The 18,629-nt window shown below is 44.9% G+C and overlaps 1 protein-coding gene across 1 annotated transcript; it reads left to right on the top strand.

Annotated features, from left to right (window-relative positions):
* Positions 1-351: 351 nt before the first annotated feature.
* npdc1b (neural proliferation, differentiation and control, 1b) lies at positions 352-18,629 on the top strand (the record flags this gene model as incomplete). The annotated part of the gene is made up of 9 exons (XM_083673267.1): positions 352-454; positions 9,592-9,744; positions 13,278-13,382; positions 13,560-13,775; positions 14,551-14,617; positions 15,663-15,744; positions 15,951-16,030; positions 16,133-16,232; positions 16,407-18,629. The coding sequence occupies 9 exons, from the start codon at positions 352-354 to the stop codon at positions 16,476-16,478; spliced, it is 978 nt and encodes a 325-aa protein (XP_083529393.1). The 3' UTR covers positions 16,479-18,629.

The raw sequence follows: 18,629 nt of genomic DNA, 5'->3' as shown, positions 1-18,629 counted from the left end.
CTGCTGGCAGCTGCTTTTTGCGGCTGAGCGTCAACACGAGGAGAGCGTCGTGACGACATCGTGTACGTCCCTCTCTCACAGACAGCAGTAGACCTCGATTTAATTCCAGCATCACCCGTGAAGCGCTCACAATGAGATCCTGCGCAAAACACTGAGGACAGCTTCAGAAGCCAGTCTTATGATACCGGCCACTGAGCGTCATCATTACTCTGTCAGCAGCTCCGCATTTTGACTACTTATTTGAAAAGCAGAGCGATTTTCCTGAGGTTATTAGCTAGTCGAGGGGATAGGGGGAATGACCAACCCCGTCTCCCCATCTCCGTCTTATCAGTCGTAGAAGCGCTTCGCAGCATGCAATCCCCGTGCAGAGGGGTCGACCACCGACCGCGGGCCTCGCTTCTCACCCAGGTTGCTCTCCTTGCAACACTCGTTGCTTTGAGCAACTGTTTGTCAGGTAAGGACAGCTGTTTTGAATGATAATGCAGCGCAATTTATTCTGAAAGTGAATGCTGATGATGCCATATGTTGTCAATGTAAACATACTCATGTAGGCTATTTAAACGCCCCTCTAGGATGATGTGACACATAATTGGATGTGTGTGATATTGTAAATAAAATAGTTTCTGATTGTTTATCATAAATAGTTGGAGCGGGTGTACACTGAAGTTGCAAACTCAATGTTATTGTGCCATGTGTTTGTGCAGCGACCTCAGAGCACCTACCATTATTCTGAGGTTTTTGTTTTTTTGTCCTCCTGAGATGTTTACAAATTTGGATCATTATTTGATTATCAGGTTTTAAGAATTGTTGAGAGCCTTTAACTACTTAATGTGCTAAATATAACACTTGTATATGCTCATAATATGTGTCTTAATCTTTAAAATGTCTTTATGTTGGATAATGATTGATAGTGTTGGTCCCTCCCTCCCTCCCCCTATTTTGAAGACATTATTTGATCCTATGCATCATCTCTCTTATCCTCAAGCTTATATTGTGATTTCACAATGAACATCAAAGTTAAGAGTAGTCCTTTATGCATTTGATATAGAGTAGATGAGACATACATGTAGGCCAGAGCCCAGAGCTGAGCAGAGGTGTAATTGAACTAGTGACGTACATTCACAGGGCACAGTGAGGCATCTGGCTCGGGGTGATCTGATAAGCCGTGACGTAGGTCAAGTTTCTCGACTGTGTTGTCTGGACACAGATATATGAAGGCTAACTGCTGACCGAACCGTATGAGAGAGGGCTTGAGGGCTGAATACTGATGTAGACACTAAGTTACAACACATTAGACTTCAAGCAAAAGACATTACACAGAGTCAATGCATATCGACCTAGATGGAGGGCGACCCGATGGTAGACCTAGTTCCTTGGACACGCGCACACACACACACACACACGCACACACATATATATGCACATACACACACACACACACACACACTAAAACTGGTTATCAGCAGCCCGTACTCTGACACATTCCCCCTGTCAGAAGCCACTCCAGTGCAGTTCTGCTGTGCCTTGGTAAGGATGTGGTGAATGTCACACATTAGAGCTGTATGCATTTCAAGACGAACACAAAAATAGATACACTCACTGTGACGGGGTATCATGGTGAATGCAGCTCTGTGCACATTCTGCTACCACCTGCCAAGTTGTGTGCTCTTGCTCTTTGTTGTTTTCTTACGAAATGATAACCTATGCAATTTCACTACCTACCACGATGGCAGCTGGAGCATGTTTTATCGAGGTAATTTAATACAGTACTTTATGCACAAACACAGAGAGAAATGATGATCTCACTCTCCAGTGGATGAGAACATGCTGTGCTCCCAGCTTTCACTCCAAACTCCCTTTATCCGTTGAAAAACACTATCTCTCCAATCTCCAGAACCTTTTGTGGGTCCAATTAGTCTGGTTTATTGGAGTGCTGTTGTTATCACTGCTTCTCACCCACCTTGATTAATTATTTTCATCCCTGCCATGAAGCAAGAGTGGTGATACCATCTGTGATATGAAAAGAGCTGACTGCAGTGTGTCTGTGTGTCTGTGTGTCTGTGTGTCTGTGTCTGTGTCTGTGTGTGTGTCTGTGTGTGTGTGTGTGTGTGTGTGTGTGTGTGTGTGTGTGTGTGTGTGTGTGTGTGTGTGTGTGTGTGTGTGTGTGTGTGTGTGTGTGTGTGTGTATGTGGATTTCAGAGAGTAATGGCAAAACCATGGAACTGATCTGGGTGTTAAGGTACCCTGTTTGAAGGGCAACAACGACTTCCTGATGTGAGCTCCTAAGCACAGGCAGCACAGCAGAGGTTTGTGTCTGTGTGTGGGAGTGCTCTGAGAGATCTCTTACTTGGACTATGCTATGGATGAGTAGGCAGGTTAAAGCTGTAAGCAGATAACCTGATTAGGACCGTGGAGGAAAGCCTACAGTAGTTCTCTGCTCCTAAATTATATCTGCTGGACTAGCACTGACAGACTAACCCAAAGCATATGGTATATGTTCTAGAGAAGAACATAAACAGGCTGTTGAGCAGTTTTCTCCATGTGCCACAACTTAATCAGTGTGCCAGATAAAAATACAAAAGGTAGGCTTAGCCTTCAATCCCTGTGCTGCCAATTCAGGTAAAGCATAAAGGAGCTCTGACTTTGTGCTAGGTACACTCACTATTGACATGCAGGTTAGATGTTTATTTTAGAAGTGTCTTCTGTCTGTTGGAGGACAATAATGGCTTGCTATGTGAGAGATACTTCATAAATCCACTTGGAGAAGCATACATTTTAGAGCCTTCAATCATACTTTGGAGAATTGAGGTATTGCCTCGGCTTTGAGAGAAAGTTTTGGTCTTTGAAGGGAAAAAGCTCATACAACCATGAGCGGCTGTATTGATTGTTTTGTCGCATTGGAGATGTCGAGGATGTTGTATTGCTGCCCCGAGAGGGAGGAGTGGGAATGGGGGGGTGGAAGGAAAAGGTTAGCTGCCAAGCTTTATTAGATGCTACTGTATCGGGCATAACTGTGGGGCCTGTTGCTCAAAGCTGATGTTTTAGCATCTAATCAGACTCAAATCAAATCCAACTTTATTTATACAGCACATTTCATACACGATGCAATTCAGAGAGAGAAAAGAGACAGAGAGAGAAAGTAAAAAGAATGTGGTCGCTTCATGTCACCGCTCCCAAGTTTCACCCTCGCATTTAGTTTTGAGGTTTGTGCATTACTGTAATATCTTCAACTAGAACTGGACTCTAGCTTAACAGGCCACAGTCTTACTATATATAGACGTTTTTCCAGGTACTGTTTTGTGAGAAAGTGAGTGGAAATGTCAATAGACGAACCCTGCCGTTTTTAATGGCTTTCCGATCGTATTGTGTCACTAAATAAAAAAGAAACAAAAAAGAAAAGAAGAAGCCCATTCAGTGATTCCAAAAAACTGGTCTGTTCTACCCTGAAGTACTTTAAGTAGCGTTCTCTACAGGATTAGACTGACAATGTGTCAGTGTGGTATTTGGGCTTTCTGCTGATGCTTTCTGCTGATGGCCGTGTGCAACGGTACTGGGAGGGCCAGCATGATTCACTGCAGCCTCTCTCTCCATCAGTGTCCTCTTCCTCCTGAGGGCCAGCTGAGCTGCTCTCGTGCGCTTCTGGATTGCGTGTCTAGGTGTGCTATCTGTGGCACGTGCACGTCTCCACATGCTGGATCCTGCCGCACCTAATAGGGATGATCGTCCCTAGGCTGTGGCTGAGAGGTCGGCTGTAAGCCGCTGCCAGACATTTAGACATTAAGCCCTCGTAGTTTAGGGTACTGAGGGGTAGTGGCAGTAATCGCAAAACATGACAGGCTTCGTCTGTTTGTCCGTCTGTGTGTCTGACAACCTGTTTCTCCATCTGCCCGCCTGTCTGAGGAATGTCAACAGGTACAGTGCCTTCGGAAAGTATTCAGACCCCCCCCCCATCACCTTTTCCACATTTGGTTGTGTTATAGACTCAATTTAAAATGGATTAAATTAAAAGAATTTGCCATCAATCCACACACAATGATTGATTGCCAGAATGACAAAGCGAAAACACATTTTTTGAAATTTCTGTAAATTTATTAAAATATGAAATACAGAAATACCTCATGTACATAAGTATTCAGACCCTTTGCTATGACAAAAATGAGCTAAAATGCAAAAATGCCATCAACAAATCACTCAGTAAGTTGAATTGAGTCCATCTTAATGCAAGGATAATAGTTCATGTAATTTTGGAATTAATATCTTTTTTTTTTATAGTGTTTTCGCTTTGTCCTGGGGTATTGTGTGTGGATTGATGGCAAACTCTTTTAATTTAATCACTTTTAAATTGAGTCTATAACACAACAAAAGATGGAAAAAGTGACGGGGTCTGAATACTTTCCGAAAGCACTGTAGATGCCCTTCACTGCCAAAGAGGTTCTCCGCTTCTTTCTCTCATCTAGGCTAATTGTTTCTCTCCCAAATGCTGTTCACTGTTATCTGGAATGATGGCTCCCTTTTACAGAAGTGCTATTCCCATACAACTCATAAGAAAGGGTCTTTTTGTCCACACAGTATGATACAATAGCATTTATTGCCTGTCTCCTGTAATATGATAATGTACATCAATAATTAGATTGAATATGAGCCTATTTTCATTATGTTGGCTATTCTGGTTGTGGCCAGTGACACCATATGGTTATGAAGCAAGCTGAAGGCCTCTCTCAGTGGTACATTAGGCTTCTGTTGATAGCAGGACACAATACATTAGGGAAGTGCAATTTGGAAGAAAAGGTTGCACCTGCCACTCATATATGAAGCGAGATGCAAATGGGTAATCTCCAGTAATCTCCAGCACTCTGGTGGCCGTACTTACAGCCCTCTTGGGCTCTTCTTACCCATTGTATTGATTGTTATGGGCAATACTAAAAGATTCAGTGCTGCCGCTGTGACATTGTGTCATCCTTTGAGCTCTTTCTCCTCCTCTGAACCCCCATCTGCAACCCTCTCACACACAGTAACAATACACACCCTTTATGACTCATACCTCTCCATGTAATCATTCTGTCACATTTGTATTGCATATTGTCACATTTTTGATTGCCTTTTTGCAGAAGAAGAGCAATGTCTTGTCTGAACATGCCTCTCCACCAATGTTCGCCTGTTTATCTTGAAAGGAAATAGCCTGACAGTGACATGCTGTATGTCCCCAGCGGCAAACGCTCTCAAGCATTACAGTATGGCCAGATGTTGGGGTTTTTTCAGTGTGTTAGCTTGGGTCAGCTCAGCTTTAAAGCCCTGAAATATTGATGTTGACCATTCTGCCCCTCGTTGCAGACAGGACGTCTCTAGATTAGGATACTGTAGGTCTGGAACTTCTGGTGCTATTTTCCAGATAGTTAATGATTTGAGTCATGACTCATCTGTCCATTCCATAATCCACATCCAACATTCAACATATTTTCATGTATAATGTCGCAATTCTCACAGCTCTGTCCACTAGAACGTATCCATCCGCTCACCTGAGATAATGTGTTTGCCCCATGTGAACTTTGAAAGGGCATGTGGGCCCCTCGGAGAGTGCTCTGTAACAAATATACCCCCTCATGTGTCTGGCATTTCCCTGCTTAATCATGAAATGTCAGCTCTGCTACATAAGTCAAACCAACATCTCAATACACAATATGCAAGGTGGAGATTTTGATGTCCTTAGGTAATCCTGTTCTGAATGTCAGTCTGCCTCAGGAGAGGAGAGAAATGGAAAAAAAACCCTCACACCTGGCTGAAAGTAATAACAAATACATTTCACTAAGTGTCTTCAGTGTGTCCAGATTGCAGAGAGCGTTCCCTGTGCAAATAAGGTAATGGATCAATTTGATATCCTCAATTGTTTGTGTAATGAAACAAATGATTCCATATCCGTCACGGTACTGGGACATAGGATTAACTGATGAAGATGAAGTGTTTATTCACATTCACGCGTTGCAGCATTGGTGTGTACTACTGTAGAATGAGACTAGTAGTGAATGATTTGGACTCTGAACCACTACCTAATGAAGTAAATAAAGGAAGAAATAAAGTAAAAGATGAGACCGACTCAAATAGAATCAATTTGTGTGACAGCTACTCCAATGAGGCTTCTATTTCGGTGCCCGTGTATTATTAGAAATGGTCTCTCAACCTTGAATTGAAATATGTGGATTGAATTACTTTCACAGGATACGAGCACGCCTTTATGATAGAAATCTGAAATAGCCGCTGTGGAAACTCTTTTGTCAAGCTAAATAAGGTACGGTCTCTCCTTTCACACACGGAAACAATAAAGTCTGAGATGAGATGATCTCCTCGCCATCCTTCGTTCTGAGTCAGAAGGACAGACTCAGTCAAGAGGAGGGAAGATTGATTTAGATATAAGTCCAGGTACAAGTTTATTCAGAAATTGACCCTGTTATAGAAAATTGTAGTAGACATAAAGGGGGGGGGGGGGGTCAGGTCATAAAATACAGCATGGAAGAACTAAGAAGCGAGGAGACAGGATAGGAGACAGGAAAGAGAGAGAGAGAGAGGCTCTGGTGAGCTGGGAGAGAGAAAGGGCATTTGAACATGTACCGACAGCAGAGCCATGGGAGAGGTGTCTATTACCACAGCCAAGAGATGGTGTGAAGGAGAGGAACAGCTCAGAGGAGAGAGGGAGAACATTGAGTCTTTCAGGCTCTCCTTCACGTTCCTTTGTTCAAACACCTGGACAGAGGAGGTTTGCCGAGAGACTCTGGTTTGGGAGGGGAAGTGAGCCGCCTGGTCTCTGTGGGAATGTTTCTTGACTGTTCTAGATTGATAGATTTGATTGAGCGAGTGAGTAGTGGAACAGACAGAACTAAAGCATACATTCGTCACCGATTTTGAAACTGTGGCCTACTGTTCCATTTCCAAATTGCTTCGATAATCCCAGAGCAATCAAATTCATTTAATGGAAAGTCAATTCAATGTTCCGTTTATGAATTCGCTGGAGGGTCCTCAGGCAATGATTGGCATTTTTCTATTCCAATTGCAACTGCAGTTTGAAATGTAATTGACTTTGGCAGTCAGCTCACAGGCGTAAAACACTACCTCAAACCCACACAAAGCAGTCTAATCTGTCGTGGGTTCGGAACAGTTGGATATGTTGTACTAATGCATTCAATCTCTCAGCCATTTGGTAGTCAAGCTTTGCATAGATTTGCTGCTGGTAGCCTGCTGTACAGATAGACCAGGCAACCTCCAAGTATACCTACAGAGCAGGGGAGGCTGGTGGAAGTAGAAATCGGAGGACAGGCTCATTTGTAATGCATGGAACCGAATGAGGAATGGTATCGAACACACATTTGATATCATTCCTCATTCCATTGCATGCATTACAATGAGCCCGTCCTCTGATTTCTACCTCCACCAGCCTCCCCTGCTACAGAGCATTTGGTTATATGCTCGAGTTGTGAATTTATGACACTACAGATAGAGAATGGAGATCGAAAGTCTGCTTCACTTAAATTGTAGAGCTCCGTGGTTGGCACAAAGCAGCTGGAGGCTGCTTCTACAAGAAGACCATCAAGTTGTAATGCATTACACTGTGCTGCACTGTATGTGGCCATTCACATTCAGCAGCCTATTTGTCCTTTTGTAAACTGCTCGCCAGTATGTTCCCATTGTATATGTGAGCACTTGTATCATATGTTTACTTTGTAGGATAGGCCTACGGGTTCTAATGGGTCCCACTGTGGTTTTGCTGTTACAGAAACCTGCTTAACCAACCATACGTGATCCATGCTGAGAGTATTAGTCCTAATCCTTGTTCTTTCTTCTTGTTTCCCCTCAACAAACAAACAAGTCTGGCGATGCACAGGGCCTAGCTGAGACTGCAGTGGCTGTTCTCTGTGAAAATGAGATCCGGTCATTATGACATGCTGCTAAATGAGGTTGAGAGTGGGTCTGCTCTCTGCCATGTCCAATAGAAGGACCTGATTTATCAAATGGAAAAAAACCCAGTAGTTTTTAGTGAGAATTAGGGAGAATGAATGTTGTGCATTATGTTCCATTAGTATTTTCAGTAGGGCTATCTTTTATTTAATTTTTTACAGTAGTCTGCTGTGCAGCTCTTGAGAGCTATGAGTTGTTAATAACCCTTATCAGGAGTAGACAAGGACATTCTTAAAATGATAGATGAATGCTACTTTTTCCAGTCCCCTTTGCCTTTGTCCTTCCTCATTTGTCCCCTGCTTGCCTATTTTGATAACACAAATAGAGAGACCCCCCCCCCCATCCCCCACCCACCCCCCTCCCCCCCCCATCTTCAGCTTCAGCTTCTGGCATCCACACAGTGACTCACACCTGATGATGTCACGCTGTCTCAGTTGCCATGGCAGTCGTTATGGCAACCGGAGAGCCCTAGGTTTCAGTCGCGGAGCAGTGAGCAATTCAGAAGAGAAAGTCATAGGGGTTAATATTGATGGCTGACTTTTTAATTATTTGCTTTCCCGCAGTCCCATTGAATGCTTACAGAGCCTTGGCAGTCGAGGCAGTTGCTAGAACAGTCCTCGGAGCTGAGGCCTCACCCAAAGAGAAAGATTCTTTTCAGGAGGCATTGAGGTGTTTAACACTGAGAACCCGTCAGCTGACCCAGCATGACACCGAACATACAACCCTGTAGGAGCCTTAGGCATAGGCAGCCTGACTCATTGTTTTTCTCTCAGTGAGGGCTATTATATATATATATATATATATATCTCAAAGGACCTGAGCACCTTGTCTGCTCCCTTATCCCTGCACCCACCTGCTGACCCAGAAGGCTCCCCGGAGAGTCGCTCTGTCACCCGGCTGCACACCGCCATATATCACAACAGACAGGCAGGCCGTGACACCAGCACCAAAACAATATCAACAACACAGCCAAGACGCAGGCCGTGGCTTCCAGGAGTCATCGGTTAACGTCACAGTAAAACATTCGGGAGCCGGAGGGGCGCCTCGGCGAGAACGCAGCAGTGGCGTCTTACCTAACCTTCAGAACAGATCACACACTAGGAACTTTATTAGAGGTTGTTTCTAGGACTTGATCAGCTGCACCGGGTGGAACCGGGTGGAACCGGTGCACAGTGAATTGACATTGATGTGTGATTTGCATAAGGGGGTAGGGAGAAGGATGTCAGCGTCGTATAGATATTCTAAACTGAGACTATACTCCTTTAGTAGAACGGCGGCACTTTTAAATGAAATTCGAATCAAACTTTATTTAAATGACGCACGTACGTTGCCGTCTCTCGATTGGCTGCAGGGCGGTGGCAGATGTAGATGATGATGGAGATGTAGTCGTGCTGCTAATTATACACTTCATGTTTTCTCCTCTTCTCTTTTTCACTCTCACTTCCATTGTTCCACTTTCTTACTTTTGATATGCTATGCTATTTTCTCCTTTTTTTTTCAATTTGTTTCAAAGGCCCTAACAGTTCATCTCCTACACTCTGGTGGTATAGGGGTACTTGGAATTAAAAGCTGTGGGGTGTGTTTTGAAATTGGGACGCTAACATTTAATGTTGTGTGTTTGTCTTGTCTTGTCTTGTCTCCATACAGGTGCTCGGTTATGCCCGCGGAGTCTGGACTGCGCCCGGGCGGGGCGTCACTTCTGCCAGCCGGGCACCTCTCACTGCGGGCCCTGCCTCAACCTCCTGGTGGAGACCTCCCACGGCAGATGTGTGGTGAAGAGGAGGCACGCCCCCCATGTTGGTGAGTCAACCTCCCCCCCACCCCCCTAAAAGACCAGCATCACACTCCAGTTTCACTGCCTCTTTACATCTGTTTCATCGTTAGGGATATGAAACTGTGGCCAGATAACAGATTGTGTAAGTCGCTCCCATCCCAGCTTTGCTCGTTTGCTGCTCCTAATAAGTGTTAATGAACCAGGCGTAGGTGGTGCATCATTAGGGGCCCTGAGAGCCGCTGGCTCATGACAAAGGAAAGGAACAGTTGTTTAGAGACCGTGGAAGCTGTAGAAAAGCATGCCCTCGTGGCTTAGGTCCAAATGAGAAAGGGAGAGTTTGATAATCGTGCCTCCGATACAGCATCATTGGCACCGCAACCTTTAAGATATCTTGTATTTTAGGTTATCGTTCCCCAGTTTTTCCTCTTAAACGGTGAAGAGGACACGCCGTTAAAGTCACACGGTAGAAAAGACGGAATCTACCATCTGCTATAGTCGTTTTGCACGGGTTCCATTTTGTTTAATGTTATTTCGAATCCCTAACTAAATTCAAATGAGGGATAACGGCATGCTGTAGGTTTAGAATAGTGCTCATTTCACCTGCCGTGAGTGTGTGAGATATATCTCTGTTAGATAAAGTGCTGAGGAGAGTCCTGCCTGTGTATTAGCCCCCATTCAGACAGTCAGCTCTGACTCATCAGCCAGTCAGGACGGCTTTAAGAGAGTGTCCCTCCCTCCCTCCCTCCCTCCCTCTCTCTCTCTCTCCCTGTCTCACGGTTAAGAATGATAAAGCGTAAAGCCTCTGCCAAGCTGGCTCCTCTGGTCTGGCTGGCACTCTAGCAGCCCACTACAAACAAGAGAACCCAGGAACGGTCATCCACCGTTTTCATACTCCTCCACCTCCCTTCTTTTTTATTTTTTTTTATCACAAATGTTTCTCTTGCTCTCCTCTTCCTCACCCTATTTTTCCTCCTCCTTTCCCTCCTGAGTGTGTTTAGTGATACTTGGTACCGCTGCCATTCCATGAGCGAGTACAGTGAGTAAATGTAATGCCCTGTTGGAAAGGCTTTGTCTCTTGTATGGCCGTCACTGCTGCCAATGTGATGTGGATCATCCTTTTACCAACCGTTTCAACTCCATGATCATGAGAGGACTTTGAGTATCTGTCACACGGCTGCAGTACAGTCAGAAAATCTTTAGCAGCTCTTGACCGGGATTTGCAGGTATAACCACACTCGACTGAGCCCGGTGCATTTCAAATTGACCCATTTTCCCTAATGTCCATTATCCCTCTCTCCCTCATCTATTATCCCTCACTCTCTCTCTAGCTCTCTTTCTCCTTCCATCCTCCCTTCCTCCATCTCTCTGCAGCCACATGCAGCTCAGGCACATGCCCCCCCCCCCCCCCCCCCCCCCCCCATTCAGAGTCACTGTTCAGAGTGACACAGTAGGTGTTAGTGTGAGATATAGGTGATAACATTTGGTTTAGTACTGTTTTTTTAAAGGATGTTATTTTTGGATCTCTAGGTCTGTTTTTGTGTTGCTCCCAGTGCCATAGCAAGGTCACGGCCTCACTTCATCCTCCTATCTCTCTCTCCCTCTCTCTCTCTCTGTCTCTCTTTCTCTCCCTCTACATAAACATAGTGTCCTCTGCTCAAAACAACATCCCCGCACCTGCATGTTCTGTCTTGGCTCCTAGTGACATCACACCCCAATACTCCCATTGGTTGACTGTTGTTTTTTTTTTTTTTTTTTTTTTATAAATGTAATTCGTTTCAGAGAGGGATGGGCAAAGGATGTGCTTGAACGGGAAAATGACAACACAGTCTTTTCCACCGCTTTAACCGACATTTCCTGAGCTGCTAGATAGCCCCTACTGAATGATTTTCATCTCTGAAAAAGGGTATTGTTATTCTAGACATTTCAGGGTTTTTTTTGCTTGAGATAATTGGAGTCACTGTCAGGGTCGGCGTAGTTCCATTGCTCTCTAGATTGAAGGGATTGATTACACGGCACGCAGCAGATCTATACTTATATATTATTTAGAGATAGGAGCCACATGCCAATCCATCTGGATTATATCTTGGCACTCTGCTGACCTCTATGTCAGGCACTAGCACTTGTGGTGTGGTTTAAAGGCCGGGAGTGATGTATGACACAGACGGTCAACAATTCCAAATGTTAATGGCATCAGACAACTAACGCCCTACTTGAATGCACCTTTCAGAAGCGGTTCTTCGGTCGGGGATTTGAGGGTTGTTTTTTTTTTTTTTTTTTTTCTCTCAGCCACGTCACGTATTTAATCGGATTTCTCCCCTCTCTTGGCTCCTCTCTCTGTTGCCCTGGTGACGGTTTTCATTCATGAATCTGAGGGAGCAGCAGTCGTCGTCGTCGTCGCCCCCCCCCCCCCCCCCCCCCCCCTCTCTTTCACCCTCTCTCTGGCTCTCTCCCTTCTCATTGCCCTCCACCCACACGCTCAGAGCAGCACTGCATGACAGACGCTGACCCATCCACCCACACACTGCACCACACTCCTTCACCCACTCTCACTAATACATGCTGCACGCATGCACGCACGCACACACACACACACACACACACACACACACACACACACACACACACACACACACACACACACACACACACACACCACGAACACACTGCATCACACTCATTCACCCACTCTCACTAATACATGCTGTACGCACACGTACACGCACACACACACACACTCACTCACACCCACTGCACCACTTTCACTCCGCCGCTTTGCGCTCACATGCAGAGCGCCTCGCGTTGACTCCGTCAGAGACGCCGGCCCCCAGCGAACACGGAGCCTGTCTGACACCCAGCACCACGCAGCCACTGGCTCTACTCTCTCTCAAGCACACATGCAAATGCATTACCCAAACACTGCATCATCATCATCATCATCATCATCATCAGCAGCAGCAGCAGCACCGCGCCATCCAGCAGACTGACTCTCCCTTCCACGCTCACTACATCAAACACTCCCTGCGTCGTTGTACAACACCTCTCCAAATACGGTAATCACCTGCTGTCACTACGCCACGTACTCTGAGAGACCAAGCGAATGAGTCAAGCCTCGTTACCGTTGACACGGGAACCCTTTGATGACGGGTGGCAGCACCCATCCAATCCAAACATACTGTGCGTCGTCTCTCTCTGCAAATACAAGCTGATACTGTCATAGTATATGTGTTTGCTCTGGGCTCTAGTACCTGATGATTATGATCTAGAATGCTAAATCTAACAGTCATTTACCAGTCGTTTTAATGGGGTGTATTGGTTCACGCTTACCACATGGGGGCAGTAGAGACCAGTTGTCAGTTAGCTGGTAAACTTAGGGTCCTCGTCAGGGTGGTAGACTCCTATTTTCTCATTCACTCTATCTTTCCCTCTTGCTCTCTCACTCTCTTGCTCGCATTCTTTCTTTCACACACACACACACACATGTGCACACAAACACACACACGCCTCAGTGCATAATCATAGAAAATATGAATGACAAATGTCTTCTTCCTCCTCTTCACAGGTAAAGTGATGACTTTTCCTGAATTGGATGAAGAGATTGATTTCCTCTCCACCATTATCAGCGAGCAGAAGCTGGAGTCAGGGTCCTCTGGGCCCAAACACTCAGGTGAGAGAGGACACACAGACCCTCATCCCCATCCCCATCACCAGCATTCTGGCTCACTGAAGTAGCTTTTGATAACTGCATTTATAAGAACCCCAGAATGAGAGAGCTGTGTAGAGTGACCATCAATGACATCAAGGACCCTCCTCCCCCCCCCCCCCCCTTTTTATCATCTCCCAGCTCCGCCCTCTCAGGACGTCCCCAAAGCCAAGGAGGAGGTTCCTGCACCACGGAGACCCACCCATAGGCCCGCCACAGATCACCCCGCCAACGGCAGCCCCTCTACAGCCCCTCCCGCCAACACGACCTCCCCTCCCGCGACGACCCCCGCCCCGGCCGTCCGCAGCGGTGGCCCGGAGGTCATCCCCTACCCGTCCAACGATCACGTGTTTCTCAGTAGGTTACTCTAGTACCTCATTGAACCCCCTATATGCTTGATGTCATGTTTATCTGGAGTTGATTGTTGCCATAGGTTCATACTGTGTAGACAGAATTTGGTATTTGATTGAATGTGGCGGGGGGAAAAGCATTGTTTGATGTCGATGGAACAGGGGCGAACAGGTTGAATCATTTAGAGAACGTATGAATCTGCGTCATCGTAAAATGGAGATGAGTCAAAGTGAGACTTAGCTACCCTCCCCAGACCTGATCTTATCTCGCGGTCTTGTTGTCGTGTTCTTAGTTGGTGAACTACACGAGGACTGTTTTCTCTGAATACTGTGCACACAAAAGAACATAACAACCATGCAGAGCATAACGAAACAACTGAAGAGAACGGCATCCAAACCAATCATATTTTGAATGGTTATGAATGGAAACCCATGACCCCCCCCCCCCCCCCCAACCACACTATTGGCAAACGTCCCATGGAATCGTGAATAAGTGGGACCGTTCTTCACCAGTATGTGTTGAGAATGAGTTTCTCCACACCCTGTTGCTTTTGTGAAGGCCGTTATTGATTAGGAGTGCTCCAGGCTGTCGCTCATGTCCTTGGCTTTGTGTATGGACTCTTCCTCCCTCCCCTCCATCCCCTTTCTCCATAAAAGTTCCCCCGGTGCCTTTTTCTCTTGTCTTCCAGTCGCTCAACACCGTACTCGTTCTAAAACAATGTCTTCCCTATCCTCGAGGTCCCTTTCTCTCCTTCTGATGCTCAGCTTCTGTCTCTTTTCAGTCATGACCAGTGTGTTCGCCGTGGTGGGATCGGTGGCCATGCTCTTGGCAGGCCTCTGTTGGGTCAGGTAAGACACTCTCCCTCTCTCTCTCTCTCTCTCTCTCTCTACGTCCTTTCTACAGGTATTGTAGTGTACCCTTGTGTCCTTTTTGTCTGTTGGTACCTTACAGAGGCAATCTGGGATTGGTACATTCTTGGACTTTTTAAATGAATGATGTATTTAGCCATTGGTTCTTGAAGAATATGACTTCTAGGTGGCTCATGAACTTAGCTCAACAGTCTTACCCTATCAGAACCCAACATATAAGCTTGTTTTATTCTGTTGTTTGTAAACAATGCAATTGGAATCAAACACTGTATACAAAGCATGGTTAAAACTGTCATTTTGATCTCATGGATGGTCAGTCATGGCATCCATAGCTCTATTTATGAATTTGAGAGTGGTGACATTTCTCCAGCCCCATCCCTCAAAAAAGTGGCAGAGAGACCGCGTTGTTATTGTTTGATTCCCAGTGTGCCCCTTTTTAAAGTACATTAACCATTGATTGCTTCAATCATGGCCTTTGTGTGGTTTGTTCCAAACTGACAAGTCATTGCTAGCTGTGATATTATACTGAATGTGGGTCACTTTAGTGAAATGTAGCAGTTTATCAGTTACATGTAGAATTCGGTTGTTCTTTGTCAGCCTTTGTGTTGGTTGAGTGCAGATTAAATCGATTCAAACCTTGGTCAACTCCATCTAACTGAATTTGCTTTGCAATCATATTTTGGCCAGTTTGACCTTGGCCGTTTCCGTTTCAGCAGAGTCGACAGACTCTTAAAATTCTTACATACAGTCAATCTCTTTCCTAAAATGCTTAGTTTAACATGTGCTATCCTTCCTTTCTGTATAATGTGCTGACTGTGTACCGTGTAGAGGTTGATATACAATGTGCAATTAAAAAGTACAGTGTGCAGGGTACACCATACAGCATGCGCACATTTTTGATCCGCTGTTTAATTCAGGAATTTAAACGACTCATCCTGAAGATATGACCTACAGTTGAATCATTCAGACTTGAGATGTCCAGTAATATCAGTTCAGCAGTCTTAACGCTGGTTTCTCAATTCAGATTGCAGAGGGGTGTGCGTCTTGCACAGAAGGTGGACTACCAAGCTTACGGGATGGGACCGCATGCCTATGACAACAATGTGGTGAGTACAGCACTGCACACAAACAAGCAGTTGTCTTTGACCAATTTGGCTGACCAATGTTTAGTATAGATGACTATAGATGACTAATAGATTAGATGACGGACAGTACAAGACAAAGCAACACGACACAAACACATATAGTCAACGTCATGCCAGCTGAGTTTGGTTGAGTGCCACGTTCTCCTTATGGCCTCTGTGCCCTGCAGCCTGGGGATAAGAAGCTGGCTCACAGTGCCCAGATGTACCACTACCAGCACCAGAAACAACAGATGCTCTCCCTGGAGAAGTGAGTTGACCTTCTCCTCTCTGACAGACTAGACTGTCTGTTCTTATCTGGATATGTATTGCCTGTGTCTGTCTGTCTGTTTCATGTGTGCTTCTTCTGCAGACACAGAGATGAGCCCAAGGTTCCTGACTCGGGGGCCACGTCAGATGAGGAGAACGAGGATGGAGACTTCACGGTGTACGAGTGCCCTGGTCTGGCCCCAGTGAGTGACACTTGGTACACACGTACACATACTGCACAGACCCAACACACACACACCTAGCACTGTTGACCTTTTATTCCCTACTCAACACACACACACACACACACACACTTCAGCATAAGATATTGTTTTTATTACTTTCTGAAACTGTGTACCCACTTTTCCTCTCTTCAGACAGGGGAGATGGAGGTGAAGAATCCTTTGTTTGACGACTCAACCCTTTATCTTCAGAGGGGCCACAAGTAACCCTGGACATTCTGATATGCACATATAAAACATATCCTATATACAAAGAGATCAAGTTACACACACACACACACACACACAGACACACACACACTCTAACAAACGGTTCAACACATCAGGTTTCTCTTACCCTCTGAACTGTCCCACATGTTACACACTAAATAGGGCAGGACAGGTGTGTTAAGAGAGGAAGTGATTAGTGGATGTGTGGAAGATGGACTTGAAAAGCAAGAGGAGAAGTGGGCAGTATGGACACTTGGAGCGGCATGTGGCTGAATATCCTCTCGGCTTGGACTGAAATTTGGGACCAAAATCTCACACTTTCAGTAAACTCACATACATACTATTTCCTTACTGGCCTAACATATGCCTTTTTATGTATTTCTGTTTACTTCTGTTCTCTTGTTGATTTTTGATATCCCCTGTCTCTGTCGTTCAAACATTTACACAGCAACAAATGAACAAATAGACATTATTGTGGATGATGACTGGTAAATGAGCGATCTTCTACACAGGGATACGACACTCAGAAGTCTGCAAATGAGTATGAAACCTCAGTAGAGGAAGAAAGATTTTAATGTGGGCGTCTGTGATCATGAGCCCAGAACCTGCAAAAGACATCTGACACATAACCAGTAATTTCAACATCATATTTTTTTTTGTTGTGTTACCCACATCATGAATACCAGTCATCCAGTAATGTGATGACACAACTATGGCTCAGTCTGAAGTATCAGTTCCACACTGTGCAGATTGAACCATCTTTCTTGAGATGCACAGTATTGGCAATGACAATATACACAGTGCCATTTAGCATGATGTCTACAGGCGGATAAAGACTGGGCCAGGAGCTTAGGGACTTTGATGGGCGGACAGGGGCACAGTGCAATAGTGAGACAGTCCATACAATCATCGGCCAGAGTAAATACATCGGACATAAACCCATCTTTGACTTTCTTCATTACCAAAAAAAAATTATGTTTGGTTTTGGTACTTTTAAATACAAAAATGTGATTTTAATATTTTTCCTAAATGTAAACACATGCAGCACCGTAAATCCTTTAAAGTATGTTATGTAGCCATTGTATTCCTCAGTATGGTCCCTCTATGCATGACTTGATGAAGCTGTGTTATGAAAAATGGAAGTCAATATGCATTAATTCTTACAGGTTTCTTGTGTAAACTTGCGTATATGAGATATAAATAACGTGAATGATTTCAAAGGAATTTGAAACTTCTTTACAGAACTCTGAAACAGAGCGACCCCATTGTGTGTGTATATATATATATATATATATCAGACTAACAGGGCTTGTCCCCATGGTTTATGATGTTATGTAAATAGCCACTGATGTGTACAGAGAGATAGGAAGAGAGCTCAATCTGTCACTGACCAATGTATTTGTACACACTTATTCTATATTTCTGATTGCCGTGTCAAATGAACCACTGTTTTCCTTTTGTGTGGAAATCTGTTCAGAAGTTGCCTATGGTCGTTGTTTCTCAGGAAAGCTGCTGTCAGTCACTCTTCTACAGCATGTCCTCTAGGCCTCACTCTCACCTCTCAAACACTCCCATACTAAAGTGTGGCTCAGATTCAGGTGTTTCTGCAGTAACACTGGTCAGGTCAATGATCCTATTCGATCCTGTCAAGCGTGTTTTGAAGACAATGTCATGACTAAGGATTGCTTACTTGCAGGGGCCTCAAGAACAAAGTGAGAGGGAAAGAGGTTAATTCGTTGGATGTGCTCTTGGAACAGACCTATCAATTGATGTGACCTGAGTAGATGATGAGACGCTGAACATCAAACCTATTTCTTATTAGACTGTTTTACCTCTCTGGTGTCTCTTTCCCCCCATACTGAGTGAGGGAGAACTCGACAGGAACTCAAGAATTTATCCGTTTTGGGACATGCAAAAAACATTGTTTCCTTGTTGTGTTCATGCTTTCTCTTATGAATGTGGCTTGTTGGTAAGATTAACTTGGTGTGATCAGACTAGCTATTATGAAGCTTTGGATGTTATAATGGAGACTGACCCACTGGTTACACTGAGAACCAGAACTTGACCAGAGGTACGTCCACCAACCTGAGAGATGAACAACCTCCTTTACCACGACTGGGATTGTTTGACATGCATGTAGACATATCA

The sequence above is a fragment of the Argentina silus genome (assembly GCF_951799395.1).
Source record: "Argentina silus genome assembly, chromosome: 7".
NCBI classification, from domain to species: Eukaryota; Metazoa; Chordata; class Actinopteri; order Argentiniformes; family Argentinidae; genus Argentina; species Argentina silus.
This window is presented reverse-complemented; position numbering and strand designations above follow the sequence as displayed.